This window comes from Microtus ochrogaster, linkage group LG3, assembly GCF_000317375.1.
Source record: "Microtus ochrogaster isolate Prairie Vole_2 linkage group LG3, MicOch1.0, whole genome shotgun sequence".
Taxonomy (NCBI): Eukaryota; Metazoa; Chordata; class Mammalia; order Rodentia; family Cricetidae; genus Microtus; species Microtus ochrogaster.
The window spans coordinates 32,844,831-32,871,842 of NC_022029.1; the positions used below are offsets into that span (position 1 = coordinate 32,844,831).

The 27,012-nt window shown below is 44.7% G+C and overlaps 1 protein-coding gene and 1 non-coding gene across 7 annotated transcripts in view; one reads left to right on the plus strand and one right to left on the minus strand.

Moving 5' to 3' along the window:
- The first annotated feature begins 7,791 nt into the window (after positions 1 to 7,791).
- On the plus strand, positions 7,792 to 7,893 carry LOC113457630. Its single transcript, XR_003378160.1, has one exon. It is a non-coding gene; the product is annotated as a U6 spliceosomal RNA (small nuclear RNA).
- A 2,216-nt stretch (positions 7,894 to 10,109) lies between these two features.
- The window catches only part of Eml4 (echinoderm microtubule associated protein like 4), a 117,957-nt gene continuing 101,054 nt past the window's right edge, over positions 10,110 to 27,012 (minus strand). For 5 of the 6 annotated variants that reach the window (XM_026785909.1, XM_013351354.2, XM_026785908.1 and 2 more), the window contains 6 exons: positions 26,437 to 26,525; positions 24,307 to 24,404; positions 16,346 to 16,433; positions 15,730 to 15,828; positions 13,101 to 13,231; positions 12,229 to 12,684 (listed from right to left, as the gene is read on the minus strand). In XM_026785909.1, coding sequence (XP_026641710.1) covers positions 12,229 to 12,684; positions 13,101 to 13,231; positions 15,730 to 15,828; positions 16,346 to 16,433; positions 24,307 to 24,404; positions 26,437 to 26,525 — 961 coding nt within the window. Of the gene's footprint in view, positions 12,685 to 13,100; positions 13,232 to 15,729; positions 15,829 to 16,345; positions 16,434 to 24,306; positions 24,405 to 26,436; positions 26,526 to 27,012 lie in introns of all 6 variants that reach the window. The other variant, XM_005360748.3, reaches the window with a different exon arrangement.

The following is a 27,012-nucleotide window of genomic DNA, read 5'->3' on the forward strand; positions in this document are numbered from 1 at the left end:
TAACTAGTCTCCTCATGGTGTACTTACTGGTTAGTTTTTTTGTCAATGTAATAAAAACTAGAGTCATCTGGGAAGAAGCTGAAGTCATCAGCTGAAAAAGAAATATTTTCATGAGAGTGGCTTGTAGGCAAACTGTGGGACTTTTTTTTTATTAATAATTAATGTGGGAGGGTCCAGCCCCCTGTGGGTGGTACCATCCCTTGGCAGGTGGTCCAGGTTGTTGATGAGCAGCCTGAGCTAGCCAGAAGGAGCAAACCAGTAAGCAGTGTTCTTCCCCTTAAGTGTTTTCTCCTCCCTGTATGGTGTCCAGCTTTTTGATACTTGCCAGTCTAACACACAATAAAATGTCTTGGTGGTTTCAATTACCTTCTTATTGTAATTAGTGATGTTGACTATCGTTCATGTTTTAAATCCATTTTCTCATTGAGAGGTACGTTGTGTTTCCATTTTTGTGAACTATTTTCGTGCTTCACCTACTCGACTCTGGAGCACTTTTTGATATTGCTGGAAACGGTCATTGGCTTCTTGGGATGACTTCTTCAGGGACAGTCTCTAGTGACACCTATCCGTTAAATCCACTAACAACAGCCAGTGCAGAAAGGGCTGCCTTTGGGACAAGGCGCTTGTCCTTGGTGTGGTGTCTTGGTTTTGTTGCTAGTTGATGTTTTTTTCTGCAGAGCAGGACCCTTCTCCTATCACACACGTGGAAATGGTTGTCCAGCCAGCAGAACCCAGCTCTACATCCACGTGGGGACACCGCATTGGCCTGCTGGGTTCTGTGACTTTCACTAGGACAGTCAGCAGTCTGTGATATTCAGGACCTAAGCAGTAAGGCTGCCCAGGCCGCCCTGTTCTTGTGGCTATAGGCTCAGAGCCATTCTACAGGCTGGTTGGCTCTACAGGCTGGTCTCTCATTGCTATCGGTGAGGTGCTCTTTAACAAGGGTCCGGACATTCAGTCTGCTTCTGTCCCCTAGGTCACACAGTTAGGACAGATGTCACCGTAGCCTCAGTGCAGCCGCTGCTTTCCCAATGGCATTTTCCCTGCTCTAGCTTACAGGGTGTGGGAAGACTGCATGGTGGCCAGGCAAGGGTGCCCTTAAAAAGGTAGCATTTTTTGTTTGTTTGTTTTGTTCGATGTGGGATGCCCTTCTGTTTGCTGTGAACATGTTGTATTACCTTTGGTTAATAAAGAAGCTACTTTAGCCTATGGCAGGGCAGAATATAGCTAGGTGGGAAAGCCAAACTGAATTCATGGAAAAAGAAGGTGGAGTCTGGAGGATGCCAGCAGCTGCCAGAGAAGTGAGAAGTAAGAGCATTACTAGTAAGCCATGGGGCACATGGCGATACACAGATTATTATAAATGGGTTAATTTATATGCAGAGCTAGCCAATAAGAAGCCTGAGCCCCTGGCCAAACATTTATAATTAATATTAAGCCTCCGAGTGATGATTTCCTAAGTGACTGGGGGGGGAGGGGGTAAGCAGGAAAGAAACCTCCAGTTACATTGGTTTTTCGAGACAGGGTTTCTTTGTGTAACAGCCCTCACTGTCCTATTACTCGTTATAGACCAGGCTGGCTTCAAACTCAGTGATTCACCTTCGCCTGCTTTGTGAGTGTTGGGATTAAAGGCATGCACCACCACTGCCCAGCTAAGGTTAGCAATTTTTTTTTTTCGAGACAGGGTTTCTCCATAGCTTTTTTGGTTCCTGTCCAGGAACTAGCTGTTGTAGACCAGGCTGGCCTCGAACTCACAGAGATCCGCCTGCCTCTGCCTCCCGAGTGCTGGGATTAAAGGCGTGCGCCACCACCGCCAGGCAGGTTAGCAATTTTTTAAATTAACTATGTCAGTGAACATACTAAGGACTGGGTTCCGGCATCTTTATTCGTGCATCTTTATACTTCTGCACGTTGCTCTCCTTCCTTTCCTTCCCCTCCAGCCAGTTCTGTCTGCCTCGACTCCCCTCTTCCGTTTTCTTTTTGTAAATCTCTTAATGTATGTATGTGAGTGTTTCTATCTATGTGTGTGCACTAGGGAGAGCCTGGCACTGGAGGAGGCTGGGAGAAGGCCTCGGATCCCCTAGACCTAGAGTTCCAGGTGGTTGTGAGCCTTCGTGTGGGTGCAGGAAACTGAATCCAGGTCCTCCACAAGGGCAGCCAGTGCTCTTGGCTGTGAGCCGTCCCTCCAGCCTCCTCTGCTTTCTCAGCACATGGACTTTATTTCCCTAGCTCTCACCTCCCTAAGCTCTCTTCTGTCCTTTGTTTGATTCACACTCTGGTTTTCATAACTTACAAATACATACATAAATACCCACATGTATAGAATTTTAAGTTTGTCTTCCCGAGACTGACGTATTTCACTTGATGCCATGAAGGAAATCATTCTGGGTTGTTGGCTTCTATTACTCTCCTACAGCTGAGCTGCTCGGGAACTTGGCTTGAGGGACCCATGGATGCATCCTCCTCAGGAAGAGAAAGGCAAGTCCGTTGACCGGCCGACCCTGGTTCAGTCCCGTCAGGCTTCTTGGTCCACCCTTGCTTCTCTTGGTCTTTCCTGACCTAACAAATGCTTGGGCCTCAAAGGCGAACCAGATGGCGGCCTTGCCTTGGATAAACAAGCCCAGAGATTAATGGAAGGAAATGCCTTTGAAATCATTTCTGGGGCTGTTTTCAGCTCTGGGTTCTGAGACCACATGGTCCCCTGTATGGGCATGCTCCTAGTGCTGTTGTGTGAAGAATCAGCTGCCTGTGGCGGAAGGTGGGGGGAGGCAGAAGATGGGGGGTTGGTCGTTTGCACACAGCGTGGCTGTGGGGACGGCTGGCTGATGGAGGTGGGGTTGGGCTTATGTTCGAGGAAACTCAAGTCCCATTAGGTTCTCCTGTGTTAGGGACTGTTAGATGAAATACAGCCTCCTCTGCCACCGGCTGCTGTCACTGCGTAGGCCTGTGCCTGGAATCCTGGCCTCAGTGTGGCTCAGAAGGTGGTGGTGGCCGCAGCAGGCCGTGTACAGCTTGTCCTGTCCGGAAGTTCACGAAGTTCACAGCAGGCTTTGCCAGGGGACTGGCTGCAAAACACCAAAGTGTTCGCTTGCTAGGGCCACGCTGAGTGTCTAGGAGCAGCATTCCTTAAAGAACAGCCTGACCAGGACACCATGCCTCCCCTTGCCCTGACCTTGTCTGTGCTCACTGCTATTTGTCACGATCAGAAAGAAGGCTTTGTGGCTGCACCAAAGCTCAGGCCTTCCACACAGCCCAACACGTACTTGCCAGATTGGAATCTCTGGCCACAGCAAATGTCACCTTGGGATGGAAGGCAGCTGAAGCTGCCTCAGGTCATGGGAAATGATGGCCTTGCTTTCCGTCTGGGGACAGCTGTTAAAAAGCAAAGCTCAGCTAACCAAACTCTGATAGGAAGAGAGAGGGAGGGAGGAGAGGAAGGGGGCGAGGGAGACAGGGAGATGGAAAGAGGGAGGGGGAGGGGAAGAGGAAGCGGGTAGGAACCGAATGTGTGTGAGTTGGATGGGGGGGAGCAGTAGACAGTTGCTGAGTGGGGGGCATGCAGGGGCTGCTGGTTTAGTGGCCACTTAAGGGTCTGATGGCACAGCTCAGCCGCAGCCCCTCCTTGGGGTGCTGCAAGTGGATTATGGGATGCCTTGTCCCTGGAGCCAGACACACCTGAACGGCTCAAGGCTCATCTTCCTTTCCCTCCCCCACTCAGACCACCAACCCTCCCGTGTTACACGGCAGATTCGTTTGAAAATTGAGTTGCAGCTGAGTGAGCTGATGTTGATTTCAAAGTTCACTGGTGTTTAATTAGAATCATCTTGAGACTAAACTGGCTCCAAGGAAATTATTCTGACCGAATAATTAAAGAGAATAAAGGTTAGATTTGTGTTTCTGGTTAAGTCTGTGTTGTAGTCAACACTTCCAAAACATGAATCTCATTAACCTTTCGCGAACCAGGGCTAAATTGCTCCCAATGAGCTGTTATTCTAATTAAGGCAGAGTCATTGAGAGGAGCCTTTGTTTCTGGTTGGTGGCTGTGCCAAGTCTCCTTGAAGTGGTCCTTGGGCAATGGTTTTCTAACTTTCTTCATGCTCAGGTGTCTGCAGCTCCCTTCCTTGGGACTTGCTCATAGAGCCACGGGGAGAACTGGGCCTCAGACAGAGGCCACAGGTGTGGCCGAGAAGGTTGAGTTAAAAGTTGCAGGAGAGCTGAGGTGGCCTAGGCAAGCTTCATGGTCTTCTAAGGAGCCTTGCGGGTCAGAGTGGGAGGGCGCTGTGTCTTTGAGGCAGTGAATGCTTGCTGGGTCGTAGCAGGACGTGGGCCAAACCCCTATGGACCCGCTGCAGACTCCCGAGTATGAACGTATTTTATTTTTTTCTTTTCCAAGTTGATGATAGATATGCTGAGTTGTAGCAATATACCAAGGCAGGATTCCCTAAGGTGAACCTACAGCCCCCAGAACTCATGATGCCCGCAGCAACATTGTCCCCCCCACCTCTGTCCCTGCACCCCCCCCCCCCAGATACTGATAGTCCTATTACCCGTGTGTCTCAGGCACGGAAGCAGCTATATGCTAGGGACATTTCCTGACCTTTAAATGAATTATTGTGTGGTGTGTGTGTGTGGGGGGGGGCACACAGGGCAGAGAACAAGTGGCAACTTGCTGGAGTTACTTCTACCACGTGACCTTGGGGATGAATGGAATCGAGTCCTCAGGCTGGGGGTGGGGCACGGCAAAAAGGCAGACACACAACAAAACACACTTTCACCAGCTGAGCTATCCTGCTGTTTGATTGGTTTCGTTGTTGTTGTTTGTCCAGTCTTTGTGATGTTTCAGGCCCAGACGAACCTCAGTGTGGTCTGGATGGGCAGCTGGTGACCAAAACAGGTAGCCTGACTCCATTGGAGGACTCAGCCCTGCCTCCATCTTCACGCTCAGTAGTAGCTCAGGCCTAGGTTCAATAGTGCTGCCCGCTGACCCAGACACTGGGTCATGAAGCCTTGCCAGACTCTCCTTGACTCTAGCTCCCTGGGATGCCTTTAGTTCACAAGTTTTTTTTTTGTTTGTTTTTTGTTTTGTTTTTTGTTTGTTTTGTTTTTCGAGGCAGGGTTTCTCTGTAGCTTTGGAGCCTGTCCTGTAACTCGCTCTTGTAGACCAGGCTGGCCTGGAACTCACAGAGATCCGCCTGCCTCTGCCTCCCGAATGCTGGGATTAAAGGCGTGCGCCACCACTGCCTAGCTAATTCACGAGTTTTATGTGCTTCTTCATGGGACCCCCACCTGTCCTTTTCTAAAGTTCTTCCATGCATAAATCTGGGGTTACCCCGAGATAGGGACCCCAACTGATGAGGGACTCGTTTTATCTTCACACTCAGTGCCCCCTAAGGCACACATCATGCTGCTGTCACTGATTCTGCTGTGGGATGGTGGAGATAGAATGGGGATACCTCCTCTGCCCCCTAGAACTCATGGAGTGCTAAGCTTAGCCTGGTGTCCCCAGCTCTCCAGGGGTAGGGCCAGGGAACAAGAAGACAAGAGGTGGCGCTGTTTAAATTTTATATAGCCCCAGGGAAGTGTATGCTGACTGAGGTGAACACTGGGCTAGCAGTGAGGGGGTGGGGAAGATCGGTACTAGGGAGTGGGAGTCAGGCTCAGGCCTGTTCTGCGGACAGTCACCAATTCCAGTGTTGAGGCCTCGGGGTGACAGACTGGAGAGGAAACAGGCTTGAGGTGAGGCTCGGGAACTACGGGGGACTGGAGGCTGCTCTACCTGTGTGTCCGCCCAGGTTTCTACTAGTCATGAGTCCCCTTGGGTATGTGAGTCAGGGGCACAGTGGCTGGGACACTGAGAACATGGAGGAGAAAAGAGCAGTTGCTGAGATCCTCAGGGCGAGGGTGCATTCTGTGAAGTCTTGCATGTTTGTACCTGGTTTCCTGAGTGGTTTCTTGGACAAATCCTTGCCTTTAAATTTGTTAATGTTTAATGAAAACTCAATTATTATCACTTATTAAAAAAAAAAAGAAAAGCCTACCTTAACATTTCCCATGGAAACAATGTCAGTTTTGTTAACTGAATGGCAGCGCCATTACTGGAGCTGTCTGCCTGCTCTCCTCCAGGTCCTAACACTGTGGCCTTCCAGGACAGACACTGTTGTGCTCCGAAGGGGCCAGACTTTCCTGTTCCAGGAATCAAGATAGCTAATGACATCATACCCAGAGGTCTGGCCTTGCCTGAGCCGATGGGGAATAGAGCCCCAAACTCTATCTCTCCCTCCTCGTGGGGCCAGAAGCTGAGGCAAGTCAGGCAGGTAGCAAGCACTTAACTTCACCTCCAGCGTCCACAGGCAACACATTCATGGGAACTAAGTAATTACTGGCTAAAACTGGGTCTTTTTCACCTATGGCCAGCAGGCTTGTGCAATCACTTAATGGAGATCTGGGTGATTTCTTCCTTATGTGAACACCACAGTAATGTCTACAGACAGCGGTATCACTGGGCGAGATGACATTATGGGATGGGGTGGTATGGTGGGACTGTGGTTAGGTTTTTTGTTAGATTCTTCATGGGCCCCCAGCAGAAAGCTGGTCTCCTAGTTAGGGGTGGAGGGCTCTGGGATTGTATAAATCCTGCCAAGGGGACTCTAGGTTCTGTTCAGAATTAATTCATCTTCTAAATGGAAATGTCAAGGCCCAGCACACATTTTGCTAATGATTCTGGTGATGATGATGAGATATGCGGGGGCAGCAAACAGTCACATCCAATGCGGTCACTTGGGAGAAAGCTGATGGTCTCGCTGTGATGCAGGAGCCTCCCGGGGCTGCTCATCCTGAGTTCCCTTCATGTGATCAATTCTGAACAAAGGAACACAGCTCAGTGCAGGCACCAGGAGGGCGCTCCTGGGTAGCTTTAGGAGAGGGTTCCAAGAACAAGAGCGAACAGTGCCTCTTGAGGCAAAAAAACAGGTGTGGGGAAGAGAAAGGATGTCCTGCCCCATTTGCTGCAGGGAATTGGGAGCTGCTACAGATGAGACAAATATCCCTAACTTGAAAAGTCTAAATCTGAAATGTTCCAAAACCTGAAACTGTTGAGTACTAAGACTCCACGCCTGATCTCACGTGACAGGCCACTCTCAGGATGCACAGGCATTTAGTGTGAACCTGCCAGCTGTGTGTGTGTATTTGAAACACATATATGGATTTTATGTTAGACTTGGGTCCCATCCATCGATATCTCATTATGTGATGCAAACAATTAAAAAAAAATCAAAGAGACCCCGTGCATTCTGGGTAAGAACAAGCTAACGTATACCAAGTGCTTGGCACTGGAATGGACCAGATGAGGCCTGGGTTGCCAAACCTGTGACCTCCTGCTGTCACACCTCAGAAGTTCACCTTCAGATCCCTTTGTGAACAAAACACAAGAAATTGACTCAGATACCTGTGATAGCAAAGCCACCCAGTTGCACAAAGCCATCTGAGCTGGGGTAGAATACACAGATGCACAAGGCCAGAAAGGGCTTCACTGGGAGTGTAGCTCAGGGAGTTGGCAGAATGCTTCCCTAGCATATACAATGCCCTCAGTTCAACTGCCAACACCATATGAAACAAGCATGGTAGTCCATGCCCGTGAGCTCAGCACGTAGTAGGTGGGGGCAGGAGAATCTTTAATGTCATTTTCAGCTATATAGGAAGTTCGAGGTCACCCTGGTCTACACAAGACATTGTGCTTTGTTGTAAAATGCTCCCATGAATGCTGCATGTTCTCTTCAAAAATGCAAAAGGGTTGTGCTTGCTTCGGCAGCACATACACTAAAACTGGAACGACAGAGATTAGCATGACCCCTGCGCAAGGATGATACACAAATTCGTGAAGCGTTCTGTATTTTTCTTTTAAAAAATGCAAAAGGGGAAAGTTCTCATGTATTTTTTGTTTCACTATGTTTTAAGTTCATTTTGAAATCAGAGATTAACATGAAGCTTAAAACTCAAGAGTCCTGTAACCCCTTCCTCATTTTCCACCAGTGGTGAAACTTTATATAACTGTGTATTAACAGGAAATTGATAGTTAAATTTAATTCACAGATGTTTCCCAGTTTATCTTTTTTTTTTTTTTTTTTTTTTTTTTTTGGTTTTTCGAGACAGGGTTTCTTTGTGGTTTTGGAGCCTGTCCTGGAACTAGCTCTTGTAGACCAGGCTGGTCTCGAACTCACAAAGATCCACCTGCCTCTGCCTCCCAAGTGCTGGGATTAAAGGCGTGCGCCACCACCGCCCGGCATTATCTATCTTATCTATTCTACCTACCAACCAGTCCTGGGCTCTGATGCCAGGTAATTCACACACATGTTCAAGCAACCACCATCTTTCAAGATACAGTCTTTAGAAAACAAACAAACAAACAAACAAAAAAATGAACACCTGGTGCCACCCTTTTGTAGTCCCAGTGCTCCTTCATTTTCCTGGCCACCACCAGTCTGTCTCTTACAAGGTCCTTCATTTTTTGACACTGCTGAGCCCATCTGAGGGTCTCTTAGGAGCCATCACCATCATCTTCCCATCATCTTCCCGAGTATAATCTGGAGGTGAGAGCATGGGGTCTGGTCGCATGGGCAGAGCCTTCAAACTGTGGCCACTGGCCATCTGTTTAAGTTACTGGGCTCCTCGGTCCCGTCTACTGAGTGGTGACAATGGAACTTGGGACTGCTGGCCATCACCACTGAAGCTTCTGTGGGTGGGGAGGGAGCACCGAGTGCTTCTGCTGGTCTTCTGGACTGGAGAAGCGCTAGGATACAAGCTCAGTAAGCTAGTTTCAAGGCGGTGGCTCATCAAGTGGCAAGCGAAGTCACTGGTCTGTTCCCTTCCAGGTTCCTTTGGCTGGAACGGAGAATGGGCTGAGTGGCGAGACTAGCACAGCACCAGAGGGCCCTCAGAAGGTGAACACAGCAGCTTACATAGGGAGGTGTGGCCCCTGCAGGAAGTGCTGCAGCCTTTTTGTTTTTGGAAAACACCTGGATCCCATATTTCTTAGGTGTGAGTTTGGGGCAATCCTGGGCACGTTCTTCCCCAGCAGGGCCTAGTGGCAATGACATATATACAACATGTCTGCAGGCAATGGACCACACTCCTGGGCAAGGAGACTGTTAGTGGCTCCCCCCCTTGTCTGCAGGCAATGGACCACACTCCTGGGCTCCCTCCTTGGTTCCATCTCTTTTGCAAAAACAGAGTCCTACCCTTGTTGTAGCCTCCTTGTTCCTGTGTAGTCTTTCTTGAGCCTTTTAAGCATGAAGTCCTGGCATGACCCTGGCTAAGTGAGACTGGCTGGCTATTTGGCCTTCCTGCCTCGATTCCTCAGCTAAGGGCTCCAGCCCTGGCTGGTTATGTAGAATAGGCTGCCCTAGAACTCAAAAGGACTGACCGGGACTGCTTCTGCTTCCCCAGCCCTGGGGTTATTAAGGGCGTGTGTCACCATACCTGATGGAAGCCTCTCATGGCTAAGTCTGTGTGAAGGGCTGTGACCGTGCATCCATCAGAGTTGAGTAAGTTCCCATGAGTACAGATGCCTGTGTAGTCAGCTTACGGCTGTGGTGTGGAGGATGCGCATTGCTAAAATATGGGAGGAAAGCAGGGGATGCCAGTTTGTTGGGTACAAGGCCTTCAAAAGACCAGCACCAGGAAGCAGCCAGGCCACGAGAGTAACAAGAACCACCAGGACCACCTGATGTTAAACATTAGAGAAAACACAGATCTGAAACAACCGGAAGCTGCACTATTCCCTATTAACTGGTGCACACATCAGAACCAGTTTCCTCGAGTGGCATGAGGTTTCCCACTAGCAGGAGTGTGTCCACGACAGCAGCGAACAGATGTCTCCTCCTCCACTGCTATACTTTCTGATATCTGGATCATCACACGAAGTACCAGAATAAACTGATTTAAGACACATGTAAAAAAGACCAAGGAACTGAGTACAGTGGAGCCTGCCTGTAATAACTTTCAAGGAAGAGGCAGGTGGACTGCCATGAGTTCAAGGCCAGCCTGGGACACACAGCAAGACTGTCTTCAACAACCACCACCAAACAAAAAAAGGCAAAGGAAACATTGATTATCTCATTTTTTAATCTTCAAAATTTTCTGCCATGACATCGGAATGCATGATAGAAATGGCTCATCTTCACATGAAACACTCGGGTTCATTTTCATTCACAAGTTTTTCTACGAAAACATTTACACAATTCATAATCCCACATCCTTCCAGCCATTATCACAGGTCTGACCGACATGAAACAGTAGTTGCCAGCACAAGGGGCTGGCATGCTGTCTGCACAGGAGTAGTGTCTCCTTTGGAAACTACCACCCAAGAGTATCATGATTATAAATCTCATTGTACATGGCAACCCCAAAGGTGACAGACGTCCCCAGATAAAGTCCCTGTGTGTGGAGAGCCGTTTCTCCAGGCACTGAAGAAATGTACTTCCCCTCCTAGGATCCTTCTCCAAGGACTCAATTCCACCACCACTGCTAACGGGGGCAGATGCCTGAAGCTGTGCTCTCTGGTAACTGGGTATAGACTGAACTGAGTTCAGGTGGCTTAGAATCTCTTCTTTGGAAGAGAGCTACTTTGAGGTGTTTTTTTCCTTAATTAAAAAAAATGTTGTAAACAAAAGGAGAGATACATGGACATAAACCTAGACAGAGACTTATACTGTGAACATTTTGAAGTGTGCATCCTATCTAGAGATACACAGGTCTCCACTTGTCCTTCTGCACACACCCTTCCATACAGCGTGTGAGTACAAGTCTCCTAGTGTCCGTGGGAGTTCCCTGGAGCGTTCATATTTCCAAATGATGAATACCTGATATGTGTTACTCCTGAGAAGACACGAGAAGGGAATGACAGTTCTGATGCACTTTGGAATGGCACAATCACGTAAACGTCTGCATACTTAAGACTTCTGAACTTATGAAAAGTTTCTAAACATAATCCAACAACAAAAAAGTATGAAAACAATGTAGCAAGTTAAAAAAAATAAACAGTTTTTGTAATCAAAGTATAAACAAACATAGGAAATGCACACTTGTCAGTCATTTAAGTAGGAAACATATTTCAGAAAAATAGTTATCTGACAAAACTTGGAAAAAAGCCCCTTCCCCTTGTATACCAACACATGCGCTGCCCAAACCCAAGCTAGCCGTACAGGGCTGCAAGGCTTGCAGAGGAAGGAAACGCAAACAGACAGCACATCTGCAAAGGGTGCACCCTACTAGGCAGAACTGTGACTACCACACTTCTGTAAAAAAAAAAAAAAAAAAGACATCCCTCGGTGTAAGAAGTCTGTATAAAAATTACAACTGAACCAATGAATTCAAGCACCAATTCAAGCATTTAAACTACTTCTACTGAGGGAACAGACAGTGCTGAAGGCTAGAGAAGGTTAGCAGTCATCATTGCAGTTCATCTTTTAAAGGCATGCGGTTCCGTTTTCGTTCCCTTGAATGCCAAACATCAGAGAATGTTCAGGCCAGTAAAGGACTCCTTGGAGGACCCACCATCTCTCAGAATCATGGTTTAATATACATTGAAAGCTCTTCAACAAACCAATGCTTGCTTCTAGGTTAAAGTATCTGTCCACAGAAACTGAGGGCTGTTCCTTGTTTTAACGAGAGAAGGCATCTTCTAGAGTAGCCTCCTGAGCACATCCGGACATCTACTGGTAGTGTAAGAAAATGCAGTATTACAGAAGAAGGCAACACCACCACACTTAGCAACACTGAAGCTTTCCTTACTTAAAAAGTTCCCATTAGATACTCGAGTGGGATAGTATCACAGTAAGATCACTTTCCTGCTTCCTTTTTCTGTATCAGGAAAAAAAGGCAGTCTGAGCCAGTAGGAGCACTGGTGTTTGTGATGCCTCTGTCGCGTTCAGATAACGGGTTTATGTCGATGGGTACAACTGCAGTTCTGTTTCCAGTATTCGCACCACACATGGTGACTTCTCAGACACTCACCTGTCAGTCTCCACTGCTATTGTAAGTTTGGTTTAGTTTTCAACATATACCAAACAACCTTTGGTTTGCTGTATTTCACAGATGGCAGCTCAGACTACTGAAGAACACCCAATCACATGGGAGACAAACCTCCATCTACAGTGATTCCCCATCACTGCCAAACATGTTATCTGACTCCATCATATCACAGGCAGCCAAGGGAGCACTGGAGCCTGGGTTTTAGCACAGGGGTGGTGCACCTTGCTGGTCCTCAGGCAAGTCAGTGGCTCCCTGCTTCTCGCCTAACTCACTGGCAGGCTCTTCAATCACCTCACCGAGGTCTTCACTGCCCGCCTCGCTCTGCTCCTCGCTGGGCTCCACAGTCTGCTCCAGGCTGTTCTCCACAAGCGTGGGCGAGCTGCTTATTCTTTCTTCCTCAACTGTCTCAGTTAACGGTTGGGAAGGAGGCAGTGGAGGAGGGTTACACTGCCTGGCATTTTCAGTGGAAGAGGCAGGGGCTTTGGATAGACTGCTGTCTGTTAGGACCTCATTTTGAGGTAAAGGTAACTTTTCCACAAGCTTCCACTGAATGATGCTCATATCTTTCCCGCCAGTTGAAATTAGGTGACTGTCATTATGAGTAAAACTGACGTTGGTCACGTGGCTGCTGTGTGCACTGTACTTGTGACTGGGAGCCTAGAAAATAAATCAGATGGGAAAATTAAACTCATTCTTTATGTGCCTGCTTAGAGCAATGGAGATGACTAGGGAGACCCAGTCAGCTTATGAAAACAGGCTAGTTTAAATTACATCAGATCTGAGGAATAAAACCGGCAGGATTTTCCTGTTTATTTATATAAAGGCAGAAAGAGCCTGGGATGACAGTGCACACCTGTAATGACAGGACCTGGGGGCCAAAGGCAGAAGGAATGCTGTGAATCCAAGGCCAACAAGACCCTGTCTCAGAATAGGACACTATCAATGTCCACCCCTAGTGTGAGAAGAGGACAATTGAGCAGGCCGTGCAGTATATCACCAAGACAGCTGGGGACCCCACAGGTATCTCCATGCAGAAGGGAAGGCAGCACTGGGTTCTGCTGAGCTGAGCTAACCTTTGCCTTGGAACACGGATACTGAAACAGGTGAACTTTACAGAAATCATCGGCCACAGCTATCACTCTTCTATTGTGGGACCGCACCAGCGCATTGATGTCTGTTCCATCGGATCCTTCTGGCCAGACACCTAGGGAAACAGAGGTGTGTGAAATGAGGCTGAAAACAGAACTGACGTTCCTTACGCATACACCCAGACCTCAGGACAGGACAACGGGTGGTGCTAAGAAACTAGCCTGCCCTTTAAAGCTCCGTGAGAGGACAAGTTAGGACTTAAAGAGAAGAGCACAACAGTCATAGTCAGCAGAGGGGACATACGCTCCCCCAGGGAGGAGGACTACATGTCCCCCCAAGGGAGGAGCCTTCAAAAAGGTGTTTTAATGGAAGTGTCAGGTCATATACTGGTCTAGTGTGTTATCCCACAGAACTTGCCTGTTTTCAAAAAGAAGATATAACAAATGTGTTTTCAAAACGACATACCAAATGTGCTTAGCAAGCTACTCTGAGGGTGGTGATTACAGTCAGAGTAAGGGACCAGTTAGATCAGACTGAACTGTGGAACATGGCTGACCCCTATATTGGAGAACTTCTGTTTTGAATGTGCATGAGGGTTTGCTGGCACATGCACACCACATGTGTGCCTGGTGACCACAGAAGTCAGAAGAGGGCTTATGATCCCCGGAACAGAACCACCGCTGTGAGCCACAGTGGGAGCCTGGGAATCAAACCTGACCCACCTTTCTAGTCCTGAGAACAAATGTATTTTTTGAGATGGTAGGTTTGTTAAAATATTGTGTGTGTGTGTTACATACATGTGGGTGTATAGGGAGGGACATGTGAATCCAAGAGAATGCTAGAGTCTTACTCTACTGCTCTCTGCCCACAGGGCCAGTCTTTGTGCAGTGGAGATGGCACAGCGGCTGAGCACTTACTGCCTTTGCAGAAGTGCTAGGTTTGGTCCCTCCCTATACCAGGATGGTGGATCACAACCATTCTCAACTCTAGTTCCACAGGATTTAATCAATGTCCTCTGGCCTCAACAGCATGTACATGGCACACTTCTATACATGCAAGCAAAACACCTTTTACATATAAAATAAATCTTAAAAAAAATTCTTTCATGGAACTGAAAACTTAGTGTTTTCAGTTTTTGTTGGGGTTACATGCATATTTATAACCATGCCCAGGTTTTTAGTGGGTGCTGGAAATTCAAACTCAGGTCTCCATGTTTAGCCTGTACCCACAGAACCATCCCCTCAGCTCCATCTGTACCACGGAACCATCCCCTCAGCTCCTCAAATCTGTGTGATTTGAGACAGAGTCTCTACCTAACCCTGAAGCTCAGATTCAGTCAGACTGGCCACCGAGAGCCTCCAGGGACCCTCTCCCACTGTCTCTACCTCTTTAGTGAGGGGATTGTAGGTTCATGCTAGCTGCAACTCTGAACTTGGGTCTTTTTGCTTCCCATGCAAGCACTTTGCCAAATAAGCTACCTCTTCAGCTCTTTAATCCCCAAATTTAATCTTTAAAACACCTTAATATTTTAACGATGGTACTAGGACTACTGAATACCCACAAGCAAAAAAGGGCACATGCAGTAGTTCCTCACAAGTCACAGGACCCAGCAATGCCACTCTGGAGTGTATGTACACCCAAGAGAAGGAAACCTTGCCCATAAACACTCTGTCCATGTACACAGCACCACTTTAATAGCAAAGGAGTAGAAACAGCCTACCCGAAGAAGAGATGAATAATATGTAGTCTATGCTGTTCATACAAAAGGGCATCAGAACTGTAAGGAGGGGCTGGTATATGCCATACCCAGATGACTCTTACTGGACCACAGTTGTATGTGTCCGTTTATATGAACTATCCAGAATAGGGAAACTGACAGAAAGCAGATGAGTGTAGTGTTGCTAGGTTTGGGTAAAGTAGTGCTTCTCAATCTTCCTAACACTGCATCCCTTTAATACAGATCGCTCTGTTGTGGTGACCCCAACCACAGAATTTCATAACTAATTTTGCTACTGTTATGAGCCGTAATGTAAATATCTGATATGCGACCCTATGAAAGGGTCATCTGACCCACAGTTGAGAACCACTAGGGTTAGAGGGAGAGACGGGTGGTGACTAATGGTAGCGTCTCTTTAGGGGTGAGGAAAATGTTCCAAGAACAGAGCATGATAAATTTTATGATTGTGGGCATAAGAAAACCATTGATTTGTACACTCTGGGTAAACTGTACAATATGTGAATACAATCTCAATAAAGCTGCTATTTCAAAAAGGTCTTACTAATTTGAAAGCTTCAGAGCCACCTGGGAAACACTGGAAGCTAATTTACTCTATTGCGTCAACTCCCTTCCTTGAGACCAAAACTGTAGGGTTCTGCGGAGAACAAATTTCACATTGGTTCAATCAGTACATTTAAGTTTTCTGAATTTGAAATTAAGGGTCTTACTATGTAGTCTTGCCTGGCCTTGAACTCTCAGAGATACACCTACCTTTCTGCCTTCCAAATGCTGAGGTTAAAGGTGCATGCTACCATGCTTGGCTAACACCTTCTATTTATTGATTTACCTGGTAAACATGGGTAAAAAGCGTTCTCTCTCTCTCTCGATATTCTTACCAAAGACTTGGAAGCCTAGCACACAGGTGTATGTCGTCCAGTCGATGTCCTTACAATCTGATCGGTTCCTGATCAGTTTGCAGCCATTCTCAATGTCCCCTTTAGAAATTAGAAACAGGGAGTGTAATCATAGTGCTGTGTACAAATGCATTTGAAAGTGAATCTTGATTCAAACTAGTCACGTTTACTTGTATTTATAATTCATACACTGGAAAACATTAAGATACATTTAAAAGGGAAAAGAAAGTATGTAATAGGACCTTACAGAATTACAAAGTGTTTCCCATGGATGCTTTATTCTTTTCTCTGGAAGCATAAAGGCTCACCCTAACATTCTCCCTGCCTCTAGAGAAAGCTGTTAAATGAAACCATTCAGAGCTGCAGCCGTTTCACAGAAAAATATCTCATGGCAACATCTGCTGTCAGTTCTGCACCATTAAACTAACGCATTGCTTTCTTTGACAGAGAACCGCATATGAGCCTCATTACTTAGCCTGGAGTAACGTGTGCTGTTAACTTAGAGGCCAGCACACACACTCCACTGTTCACATTCCATGCAGCCTTCATAACACACAGGCAAACATGTCTGAGCCCATAGACGATTGCTCATACTTACAGTATAGTATCTCATAGTCGCCTGAGTTAGACATTATATGCTTGTTGTCTGGGGACCAGTCAAGGTGTGTGATGTAGCTAGAATGTCCCTAAGAAAAGATTAAAGGAAGCATTTAGAATTCTCAATGGCAGTTTAAAAATTGCTAACAGTGCTTTCTTAGCACCTCTGTGCTAGGACTCCTAAGGGATGGGAACAGCACCAGGGCCAGCAGAACCAAGAGACCCAGAGCAGGTTCTTCGGGTCTTTTCACCCCGTCTTGTTAGAAGGCAAGGATTCAGGAAGACACCAGTGATACACTAAGAGCTTGGGCAGGGTTGTGAAGTTCACAGGGCTTCACACAACAGAACACTATAAAGTGCTTTGGACCTGGTGACACCTGCTGGCTTTATCTACACCAGATCCAAGTAGGTACTAACTCTTCTACAAATTCCATCTCAGGGCACCATGCCCTCTCAGGCCTGCCTTCAACCCACTAACCATACGGCCCTACTGGAGTGACAGCAGCCTTGAGAAGGAGTTTCTGTTACAGACTATGCACATAGACGTCTTCCTGGGCTGTGTATGGGCCCTATAAATAGTCAGAGTGGAACTCTTCTAGGCAAATTCTGAACTCCAAAGAATGTTCTGGGTAGGGGAAAGTGACCCAACACTGCATTCCTGTAGAACAGCTGGACCCAAGTTAATCGTCTGATTCTTCAAAATTTTCCTTAAATAGGAAAACAGTGATCTTTTGCTGCTTAGATTGTATTAACACTGGAAATCAAAACAACAAAACTACTAAATGCTTAACCATTTACATGTAAGCATTTGATGATTCCCAATAAACCATTTCAGGTATGTCTTGCCAATATTATGATTTATCAAAGCTGACACACACACACTCACTTCTTTCATTTGCCTAATTTTGTACTTTTGGAATTAAAAGCCTCCTGCTTACATTGTTTGAAGTTAATAAACTCAATGTGTCTCAGATATAGTTCTTAATGACTGACTCACAAACACTCACAAACTTCTCAATTATTCCAGTCTCCTAAAGCCCAATTTAAATGTGTCCCAGTGTACACTGGCAATTCCGTATCACTTGCCTGGGTGCCCTACTCAAATACTGTCTTTCCCAAACTACTGCGTAGCTCTGGGTGGCAGAAAGACTTAGTGGAGGGGTGTCTTTGTTTCTTGTTCATATCCTTTCTGCATTAGAAGTGTGATGTGGTGGTTTGAATTCACCCACCTAAAATGATGTCGGGCATGGAAGCAGCACATGATCGGGGTGCAGCAGAAGGAGAAAAAAACTTCTGTGTCTGAGTGAGGTGCTGGATCAAACCTAGGGCCTGGGACATACTAGGCAAATACTCTGCCACTGATTTCTTCTAATGACCTCTTTTAAATAAGTCTTTATCACTAATTTTTAAAGTCAGTAGAGTACTATGTATAATCTTGTATAGTAATATCAAAACATATCATTCTGCTGAAACCTGAGTCAGTTTCCTGGTTTACTTTCTTTGAGATGTCTAGGAAGTTTAGACCAATCAGGACACAAATCAACGGACAGTCAATGGTCCACAATACAAAGAGCTAAATAATACTTTTAAGATTTTGTTCTGAAAAAGAAAAGGTATTCTGCTGAATAACTTTTAGTGCAAGAACCACTCCTATTTTGTTTCTGGAATGACGAGCATTGTGTGGTGAGGACTAAAATCTGATAAAAGGAAACAAGAGACATAACCCATGTATCCTGGCTTCTGAGGTCTGATACCTGACACATCTGAACCCCGTTCTTCTCAGCTGGAAACCAGGTTATTCACACACTTGCAGGGTGAGGGGCATGAACGTGATGAGAGTGGTCAGAACAAGAGGCTGTGATGAATGAGCCACTGCTGTGGATTCTTCATTTTGTTAAAATTCAGTGAATGAAGTTGCACAGCTAATGCCGTCTTCAATACTTCTATATGCTAAAATTTTCAAATTTAAATGCCAATATTCTAGTCCTCTTGAGATCTGACTTAACCTATCAAAGAGCACCTAGAAGAGACTAAACAGTAAACATAAAAATTTAGAAATCAAAATGTGTAGAAGTTTTAGAAATAATGAAATTTTAAGTAGATAGGGATAAACTTCAGTAAGATTATGAAAGATATTTGAGGTAAAACTAAACAAAACAATTTAGGTGTGATGGTTCAGCCCGTGATCCCAGTACCTGGGAGGCTGAAGAGAATCTGGGCTTTAGAACAAGACCTTGTCTCACAACCACTCTACAGAGGGGAATGCGCTTCAGTGAACAGAGAGCAAGCCAAGGTCATGGAGACCTCTGGGAATAAAACCCCAAGAAGTAAGAGCCATTATGGCTCCCAGGCCGGCAAGTTTAGTGCCTAAGCTGACTGTAAATAAGAAAGTGCTGTTTATTTCTAGATTCAGGTAAGATGGTGGGCAGGAGGGTAGAAACAGAAGCAATTGTAGAGAGGGTTCACCCATGTCTGGGGTCGAGGGACCTGAACCAAGAGCTATAGCAGTACCTTGGATATAGGTATGAACTGCTCGCCTTCTGATTACACGCTGGCTTCACAAGCACTTTCCTTACTGAAGAGGAGGCGTGCACTGACTATGGGATACTCATGTTCCACCCTCTTGGCATTTATATTGTTTGATGAGGCATGCTCACAGAGAAGAAACCTGGTTGGCCAGTGGGAACTGGAATTAGTGCCCTTAGCAGTTACTGTGCTCGTGGTAAACTCGTATTTGACGGACCAGCTTTGGAAGAGTGTGGTGACTTCACTGCATATCTGAAAACGGACTGCACCAGTCATTAGGGACACGAGCCAGCCTGCTGCCTTCTACTAGGGAGCCCTGCTCTGCATTCTCGTGTAGCCCCGTCTTCTAAAATAACGTTTTCATACACAGGGACACCATAAGAAGGGCAGACTGTAATCTCTCAGCACGCATTGTACTCTATTGCTGGGGTGTTTCCCAAGGCCCTAGTCTCAGTCTCTTCCTTCAGCTACACTAGTCACTTAAATGTTAGGCCTCCTCAGGCAGCCCGACAAGTAGTCCACAGACCCAGAAATGAGTTCAAGATGGACTATAGAAGGATTTCCAGCAGAAGGAAAGAGGTCAGCATCCCTTAGGAGCTTGAGAATCTGGTTCCTTTCTGCCAGGAGTCATTTCCCTTACCTACCAAGGCCCATGCCTGCCCCAGGCTCCCTCAGTCCCTACTCACGAGTACTTGTCATAGAAGAGAGTTACCTGGCCCTTCTCACCTCAGACCCCTACTCTTCATCCCCTAGTGGCTATTCTCTCACTATTCCCTTTCTTGTAGTCACTCCTGTTTTCCCCTGCTATGCTGTCTTCTTGCTTTCCCACTTCCAGTCTGCTTTCTCTCTTAAGCACAATCAAAACCTTTCCCTTAACTATACCATGGTAAATTTCTTTACTGCACCCCTTGCACATAAGCAGGAAAATGACTGACAGTAGGGGAAGCATTCACATTTGAATTCTGAGCTTTGGTTGTTCCACAGCAGTTCTGTAAAGTATGAACTTTTAAGATCTTCAATTTTATGAACATACGATTTAGGGAAGTTAATTAACTTGCCTCAAGTCACAAATTAGGTGGGAGAGCCAGCAATGCCCACTTTGTCCTTTTCTAATAGCAGAGAACAGATAAAAGCAACAGATTCTAGACCAGTGGGTGGAAGTGGAAAGAGAAGAGACAGCAAGAAGCAAAGCTCAAGAACAGAAGACAGTTAAGCCAAGAAGACAGGCCTTTCATCGTGGCCACAAACTGCACTATAGACACAAACCGTTCCTGAGTATCTCATCATTATACTTTTAAGTACTCATTAAAGATAAAAGCTGCCTAATTACAGTAGGACAAGTCTCATGCAATTAACCAATTTGTCATTTCCCAACATTTCCAAGGGCATTCTGATCATCAAATCTTATATACTGCTGCTTCTCTTCTGGGTGAATTGCATGTTAGTGCATAGTATAATAACACACAGTGACAAATCCGAGGAAATATGACCATTGCAGTCTGCCCTCTACAAAAACTTTACGTTCTAGATGTGCCATGATGTCAAGACAACCAAATGTTAATTCATTTATTGTCTATTTTCTCCATCTGCAAAAGGAGTACTGAGATAATAAGCAAGTACCACATACTGCAACCAGCTATAAAGCTGGATTACATCTGTGTGGGGTTGGGGTGTACACCTATAATCCCAGCACTCAACTGAGGCCAGTCTGAGCTACATGATAAGACCCTGCTTCAAAACCAACAAAACAAACAAAATATAGATTCTATAACATTAAGTTCTATTTTATACACCCTATTTATTAAGACTTGGGACCTTTTAGTAGAGGTTATAACTAAAAGATAATTTAAAGGGGCTGAAGAGATGGGTCAGTAGTTAAGAGCTACTCTTCCAGAGGACCCAGGTTCCATTCCCAGCACCCATATGGCAGGCAGCTCACAACTGTCTATAACTCCGGTTTCAGGGGATGATACCGTCACACCACATGCACATAATTAAATAAATTACTTTAAAAAAGGATAAAGTTGGGCCAGAGAGATAGCTTGGTGGGTATAAAAGTGCTTGCCATGCATGCCAGGCAGCCTGTGTTCCCCACTGGATGCCCACGCGAAGCTACCCTCTGACCTCCTCATGCACACTATGGTATATGCACTCACACAAGTCCTGGGCATAATAATACATAAAATAATTTGAAGCCCACTAGGGTAAATCTTAGCTATCTAAAAATAATTCTCATGGTAAAATACTTCTTTCTTTATTTGTATGTGTGCTGCAGATGTTCATGTGTGCACATATACATGAAGGACTGAAGACAACCTCACACGTTGTCCTCACTGCTCTGGAACTCACCCAATAGGCCAGGCCGGCCAGTCAGTAAATTTCAGTGATCTGCCAGTTTCTGCTCCCTCTGTGCTGGGATTACAACCTAGTACCACCATGCCCAGTTTTTTATTTTTTAAACAAAGGTTCTGGGCTCCAGCTGAGGTCCTCAAGTATACAAGGAAGCACCTTCCCCGCTGAGCTGACTCTACCCTCTCAATGGACTATTTCCTTTTATCTTTCCTTTCTGTACTACTCCATACTACAGACATTAAGTTGGTAAATTAATTAAAAAATGTAAATAGTGATTTGTAATTATTTCCAAAGCAAACAAAAGCCATTTGTTAAGTTCTACAAGTAACTCAGATGGCTTGTAGACTGGTGTACAAATGACTGCTCTGAGTGTGCAGTATAAAACATACAGAGCAGCAACAAACAGAGCCCTTCTCTCAAATGTTATTTTTGCTCACAGAAGTTCAACCTTGTTTTCTTTTCTGAAACAGCGTTATCACATAGACCTGGCTGGTCTTGAACTTGTGGCCAATGTTTCTGTCTCCAGAGTGTTAAGATTACAGGTCTGTGCCACCAAACTTAGCCAAACTGAAAACTCCTAATGTGAATACTCAAAATGCTTCAAAATCTAAGATTTATAATCTCACTGATAGGTGGGTCAAAACACAAGCGTAGTAAACATACTGTAAAATTATCACTGGGCCATGTGTATAAGAAACAAATGGCCAGGCGGTGGTGGCACACGCCTTTAATCCCAGCACTCGGGAGGCAGAGGCAGGCGGATCGCGGCGAGTTAGAGGCCAGCCTGGTCTAGAAGAGCTAGTTCCAAGACAGGAACCAAAAGCTATGGAGAAATCCTGTCTTGAAAATTAAAAAAAAAAAAAAGAAACAAATGAACTCAGGATTTATACTTTATACTTCAATCTTGACCCCCAAATCTTTTATTCCCAAAGTTAAAAAAGCTGAAATCTGAAACACTTCTGGTCCCAAGCATTTTGAATAAAGGCTATTCAATCCATATATAATAAGTACAATAAATTTCAGCTCCATACCATGTATGTTTATAAGAACTAACTCTTTTATTTGTGTCACCCAAGTGAAATGTTTTATCAAGACAATGAAAGGATTTGTGCCACCATACCAATTCATCATGTCATTTGCTAATTATGAATAATTTCCTAACATACACACTAAGTTATTTCATTTTGTATGAAGATAATATGCACAAATTATTGAGTATTTCCATGCCAGGTATGAGCCTCAGGTCTTTATGTACATTCAACTCTTTTCTTTCCTCTGTATGTGGTGCACGTACATATGTGCCTAGAGGTCAGAGGACATCAAGTGTACACCCTTGTCCTCGAGAGAGGATCTCTCCTGTATCTGGACCCAGGCTGGCAGTCAGTAATCACAGTGATCCTCCAGTCTCCACCCCACAGCACTGGATTACAGGCATGCATATCCATGCCCAGCTTTTTATGTGGGTGCTCGTAATTCACTCTCAGTCCTCATGCTTGCACGGTAAACACTCGTATTTCCTCAGCCATGTCCTCAGCCCTGCATGAGCGTCTTTTAATTGTGTGAAGTGGAAACTACTACCACCCTCACTTTGTAGGTGAGAAGACGGAAGCAGAAGGCTAGCACAACCTGCTCAAGGTCCTATTAGTGTAGAAGCAGTGCGTGAAGTTCAGGCCAGGAGCTGGGATCAGTTTGTGTGTCTGGAACCACCAAGGCTATAATCTGCATTCCTTCTCCTGTGTGGGATTGAACCTAGGGCCTCAGACATTCTGGCAAGTACTCTACTACTGAGCTACAGCCCCCCCCCCTTCAGTTATAAGTAATTGTTGGTGTTTTTATCTTTTTCTTTTTGGCTTTTGCTATTTCTGAGTACCCTGGCTGCCTGGAACTTGCAATGATTCTTGCATCTCTGTCTCTTGAGTGCTGGGACTGGGATTACAAATGTGTGTTAATATGCCTGGCAACTGTACTTTTTGAGAAAAAGAAACACATTTTCCAGATATTCCTGGTGCCTAAGCAATTTCTCTAGTTAGAGCTGAGTACCCTACCAAACAGTATGTAGCTTGTTTATAGAATTTAATTTTCATATTATAAAGATAACCTATTACCTTAAAAAATGGGTAAACAAATCTCAGGAAATATGTTTCTGCTAACTTCCTTAAATGCAGATATCTCTGAAATTATTCCATTTTAGAAGCAGACAGGTGATATAGGATATTGTAGGGATATTGGAGATGGTTAGAAACAGGGACACTGAGCTAAAAGGTTTCCCACAGCTAGGTGTGGTGACACACACCTTAATACTAGCCCTCTGGAGGCAGAGGCAGGACACATCTCTGTGTGTTTGAGGCTTGCCCTGTCTACACAGCAAGTTCAAGGGCAGTCAGGGCTATGCAGAAATATCTTTTATCAAACAAACACAATCTCCCATAAAAATAGCCTGAACAAACTGCCTTCATACTAATTAGAGAGGCAAATACTGAGCTCCCATGTAAGGGGTAGATACCTTTCCAGAACACACAGCTGTGGTCTACAGACCAGTAATTACAATTTTCTTTTTAAAAATTTATTTAATTATGTGTATGGGTATGTACAGTGTCCACAGAGGTCAGAAATACTGAATCCCCTGGAGCGGGAGTTACAGGTGGATGAGAGCAGCTCAATGTGGGTGCTGACAACCAAACTAGGTCTTCTGCAAGAGCATGCTCCTTTCTACTGAGACACCTCTCCAGGTTTCCCCCCCCTTTTTTTTTTTTTTTTTTTTTTTAAAATTTGAGATAGAGCCTCATGTATCCTAGGTTGGTGTCAAACTTATTAGGTAGCTGAGGATGACCCCGAATACTGATCCTCTTGCCTCCATGTGCCAAGAGTGTGTCACAATAGCAAGTTTATAAGGTACTGGGGACCAAGGCAAGGGACCCATGCTTTCTGATACATGGAATCTCAGTTTTCACAGAAATAGATTAGAGTTGACAGCAAATAACAGGAGAAAACAAGTTACATCAAAGTGAACACTTAATTCTCTTTTTAACAGAATACAATTTCTCAATTACTTTCTAATTTAGGTCATTCTACTTTGCTACTTACAGTGCACTTTCCATATCTGCTGTATTTTCTTGCATTTTCTGAGACTGAGTAGAGGTAAATAAAGTTGTCATGAGATCCTACAGCCAGGAGAGTACCATCTAGAATTAAACAAAAAAGGTGTTTAATGGAAAAATGTCTGCGTGTATTGCTGCCTTATTGATTCTATAAAAAGTGTTAGATCTCAGCCGGGCGGTGGTGGCGCACGCCTTTAATCCCAGCACTCGGGAGACAGAGGCAGGCGGATCTCTGTGAGTTCGAGACCAGCCTGGTCTACAGAGCTAGTTCCAGGACAGGCTCCAAAGCCACAGAGAAACCCTGTCTCAAAAAACCAAATAAATAAATAAATAAATAAATAAATAAATAAATGAATACAGGAAACTCTGCTGCTTCGAAATGACTCTTCTGGGGCAGGCAGGATGGGTTGGAAGGGAAAGGTATACACTGCCACGCTTGACAACTTGTCTTCCATCCTAGGAACCATGTAGTAGAAGGATAGAACTAACTTACAAAAGTTGTTCTCTGACACATGTGCACATATAATACATGTAAAAAACCAACACCTAAAACAATAGAAATCAAACTGATTTTTTTCTAGGATTTTGCATCTTGGTAAACATGCATTTTCTCCCCATATTCTGTGCTTTTTTTTTTAATATTTATTTTTTTATTATGTATACAATATTCTGTCTGTGTGTATGCCTACAGGCCAGAAGAGGGCACCAGACCCCATTACAGATGGTTGTGAGCCACTATGTGGTTGCTGAGAATTGAACTCAGGACCTTTGGCAGAGCAGGCAATGCTCTTAACCTCTGAGCCATCTCTCCAGCCCCCTCTGTGCTTCTTTTGAAACAACAAAGAATCAATCAAACACTTTTTTCTTTACTCCTGATTCAACAGCTATGAGAATATACTTTCTGGGCCAAAGAAGCAGCTCCTTGATGTGTTTGCCTATCATGTACATGGAGGCCTGGTTTCAACCCAAAACAACCAACCAAACAAAAAACCCCCACCAACCCAAAAATGTTCAAATGTTAAGAAATTCCAGGTCTGCATTCCTATAATCCCAGTTCTTCCAAGAGGCAGGAGAATTGTGAATTTCAGGCCAGCTTGGGAAAGAGTAGGCCTCAAAAAAAGTGAGACTAATTCTAGAAAAGAATAATATAAATCAAACTACATAAACAGTAACAACAACAATAAAGTAACTGGAATATTGTGAAACATTCTGAATAAAATACAAAGAGCTACTCAAAGGTGAATGAATTACAGAAAATTTTTTTACAGTGAATTGCTAAGTATTTTATCACGTAACAAACAATTATGATGATAGAACTCAAAGCAACGCTAACTAGAGAAACAGTATTGGTGTGCATTCTGGCTATTTCTTCTACCAATTTTTTGGCAGCGCCAAGGATTGAACCCAAGGAATTCTACTACTGAACTCCATTCTCCACTGTTCATATCTTTTTATACACAAAGGAAAGGTTGCTAATTAGATGTAACATAGCTGTTGAGGGATATTTGTATATGGTGTGAAGATGTATTGCTGTGATTAGTTTAATAAAAAGCTGAACGGCCAATAGCTAGAATGAGAAAATGGCAGGACTTCTGGGGAGACAGAGGAAATGAAGCAGAGTATGTGAGAGATGTCAGCAAAGAGAAACCTAGAAGGAGTCGGACATACAGAATCCAAGAAAAGTAAAAAGCCACGTGTCAGAACATAGATGAATAGAAACAGGTTAAATTAAGTTATAAGAGTTAGTGGGGAACAAGCCTAAGCTAAAGGCCAAGATTTCATAATTAATACGTTTCTGTGTCATTATTTAAGGTTGGGCAGTCCCAACAAGAACGTACTACTACATTCAGCTTAATATATAAAGATTCTGGTGTATATAGTATGATTGGTTGTACTGTTTCTAACAGTTACTGCAGCTGTGATAGTTCATTCTAAATGCATGCTTGCTTAATCTTCATGATGCTGTCTAGTTGTTCAGGTTTCTTATAGTTTCCAGTAGTGGAATTAACCTGATGTTCAGGGGAATGTCACAACTCTTGAGAGAGGGAGTGAACGTCATCAACAAGTAAATGTGATGTCAGCAGTGCATATCAAAGGGGAGGGAAGGACTGCCCACCTACTGAGTAGCGCATCACGGAGAGCTGCTCGTTCCCATCGGTGTGGATGGACACGAGATCTCTTGTTTCTGCATCCAGAACAAACCACCTGTTTAGGAAGGAAAGAAGGGAAAAATAAAAACTGCCTTCAGACATAAACATTTATAGGAAAAGGTAGAGGTCTTTTTCTACATTTTTTTTTATTTTATTTTTATCTGAATTGGTATTTGGCCTACATGTTTGTCTGTGAGAGGGTGTTGGATCCCCTGGAACTGGAGTTACAGTTTCTGCTATGTGGGCATGGGAATTGAACCCAGGTCCTCTGAAGAACAACCAGTGCTCTTAGCAAATGAGCCCCCTTTTCTACATTTTTAACTTAAAAATTTCAGTATTAACCTTTAATTAAGACTGTGCTTCTATAGTCTAATCAAGATTGTATTTAAATATAATCCTGCTAGGTAGACATGGATCTGGTTGTGTTTTCAATTCTACTTCAGAATTCAATGAATGTGTCAAACTGTACCTCAGTTAGGCACTGTTTAGACAGAAAAATAAAACGACAGGGTCAAGGTTTTTAAAGATTATACCAGAGCTGA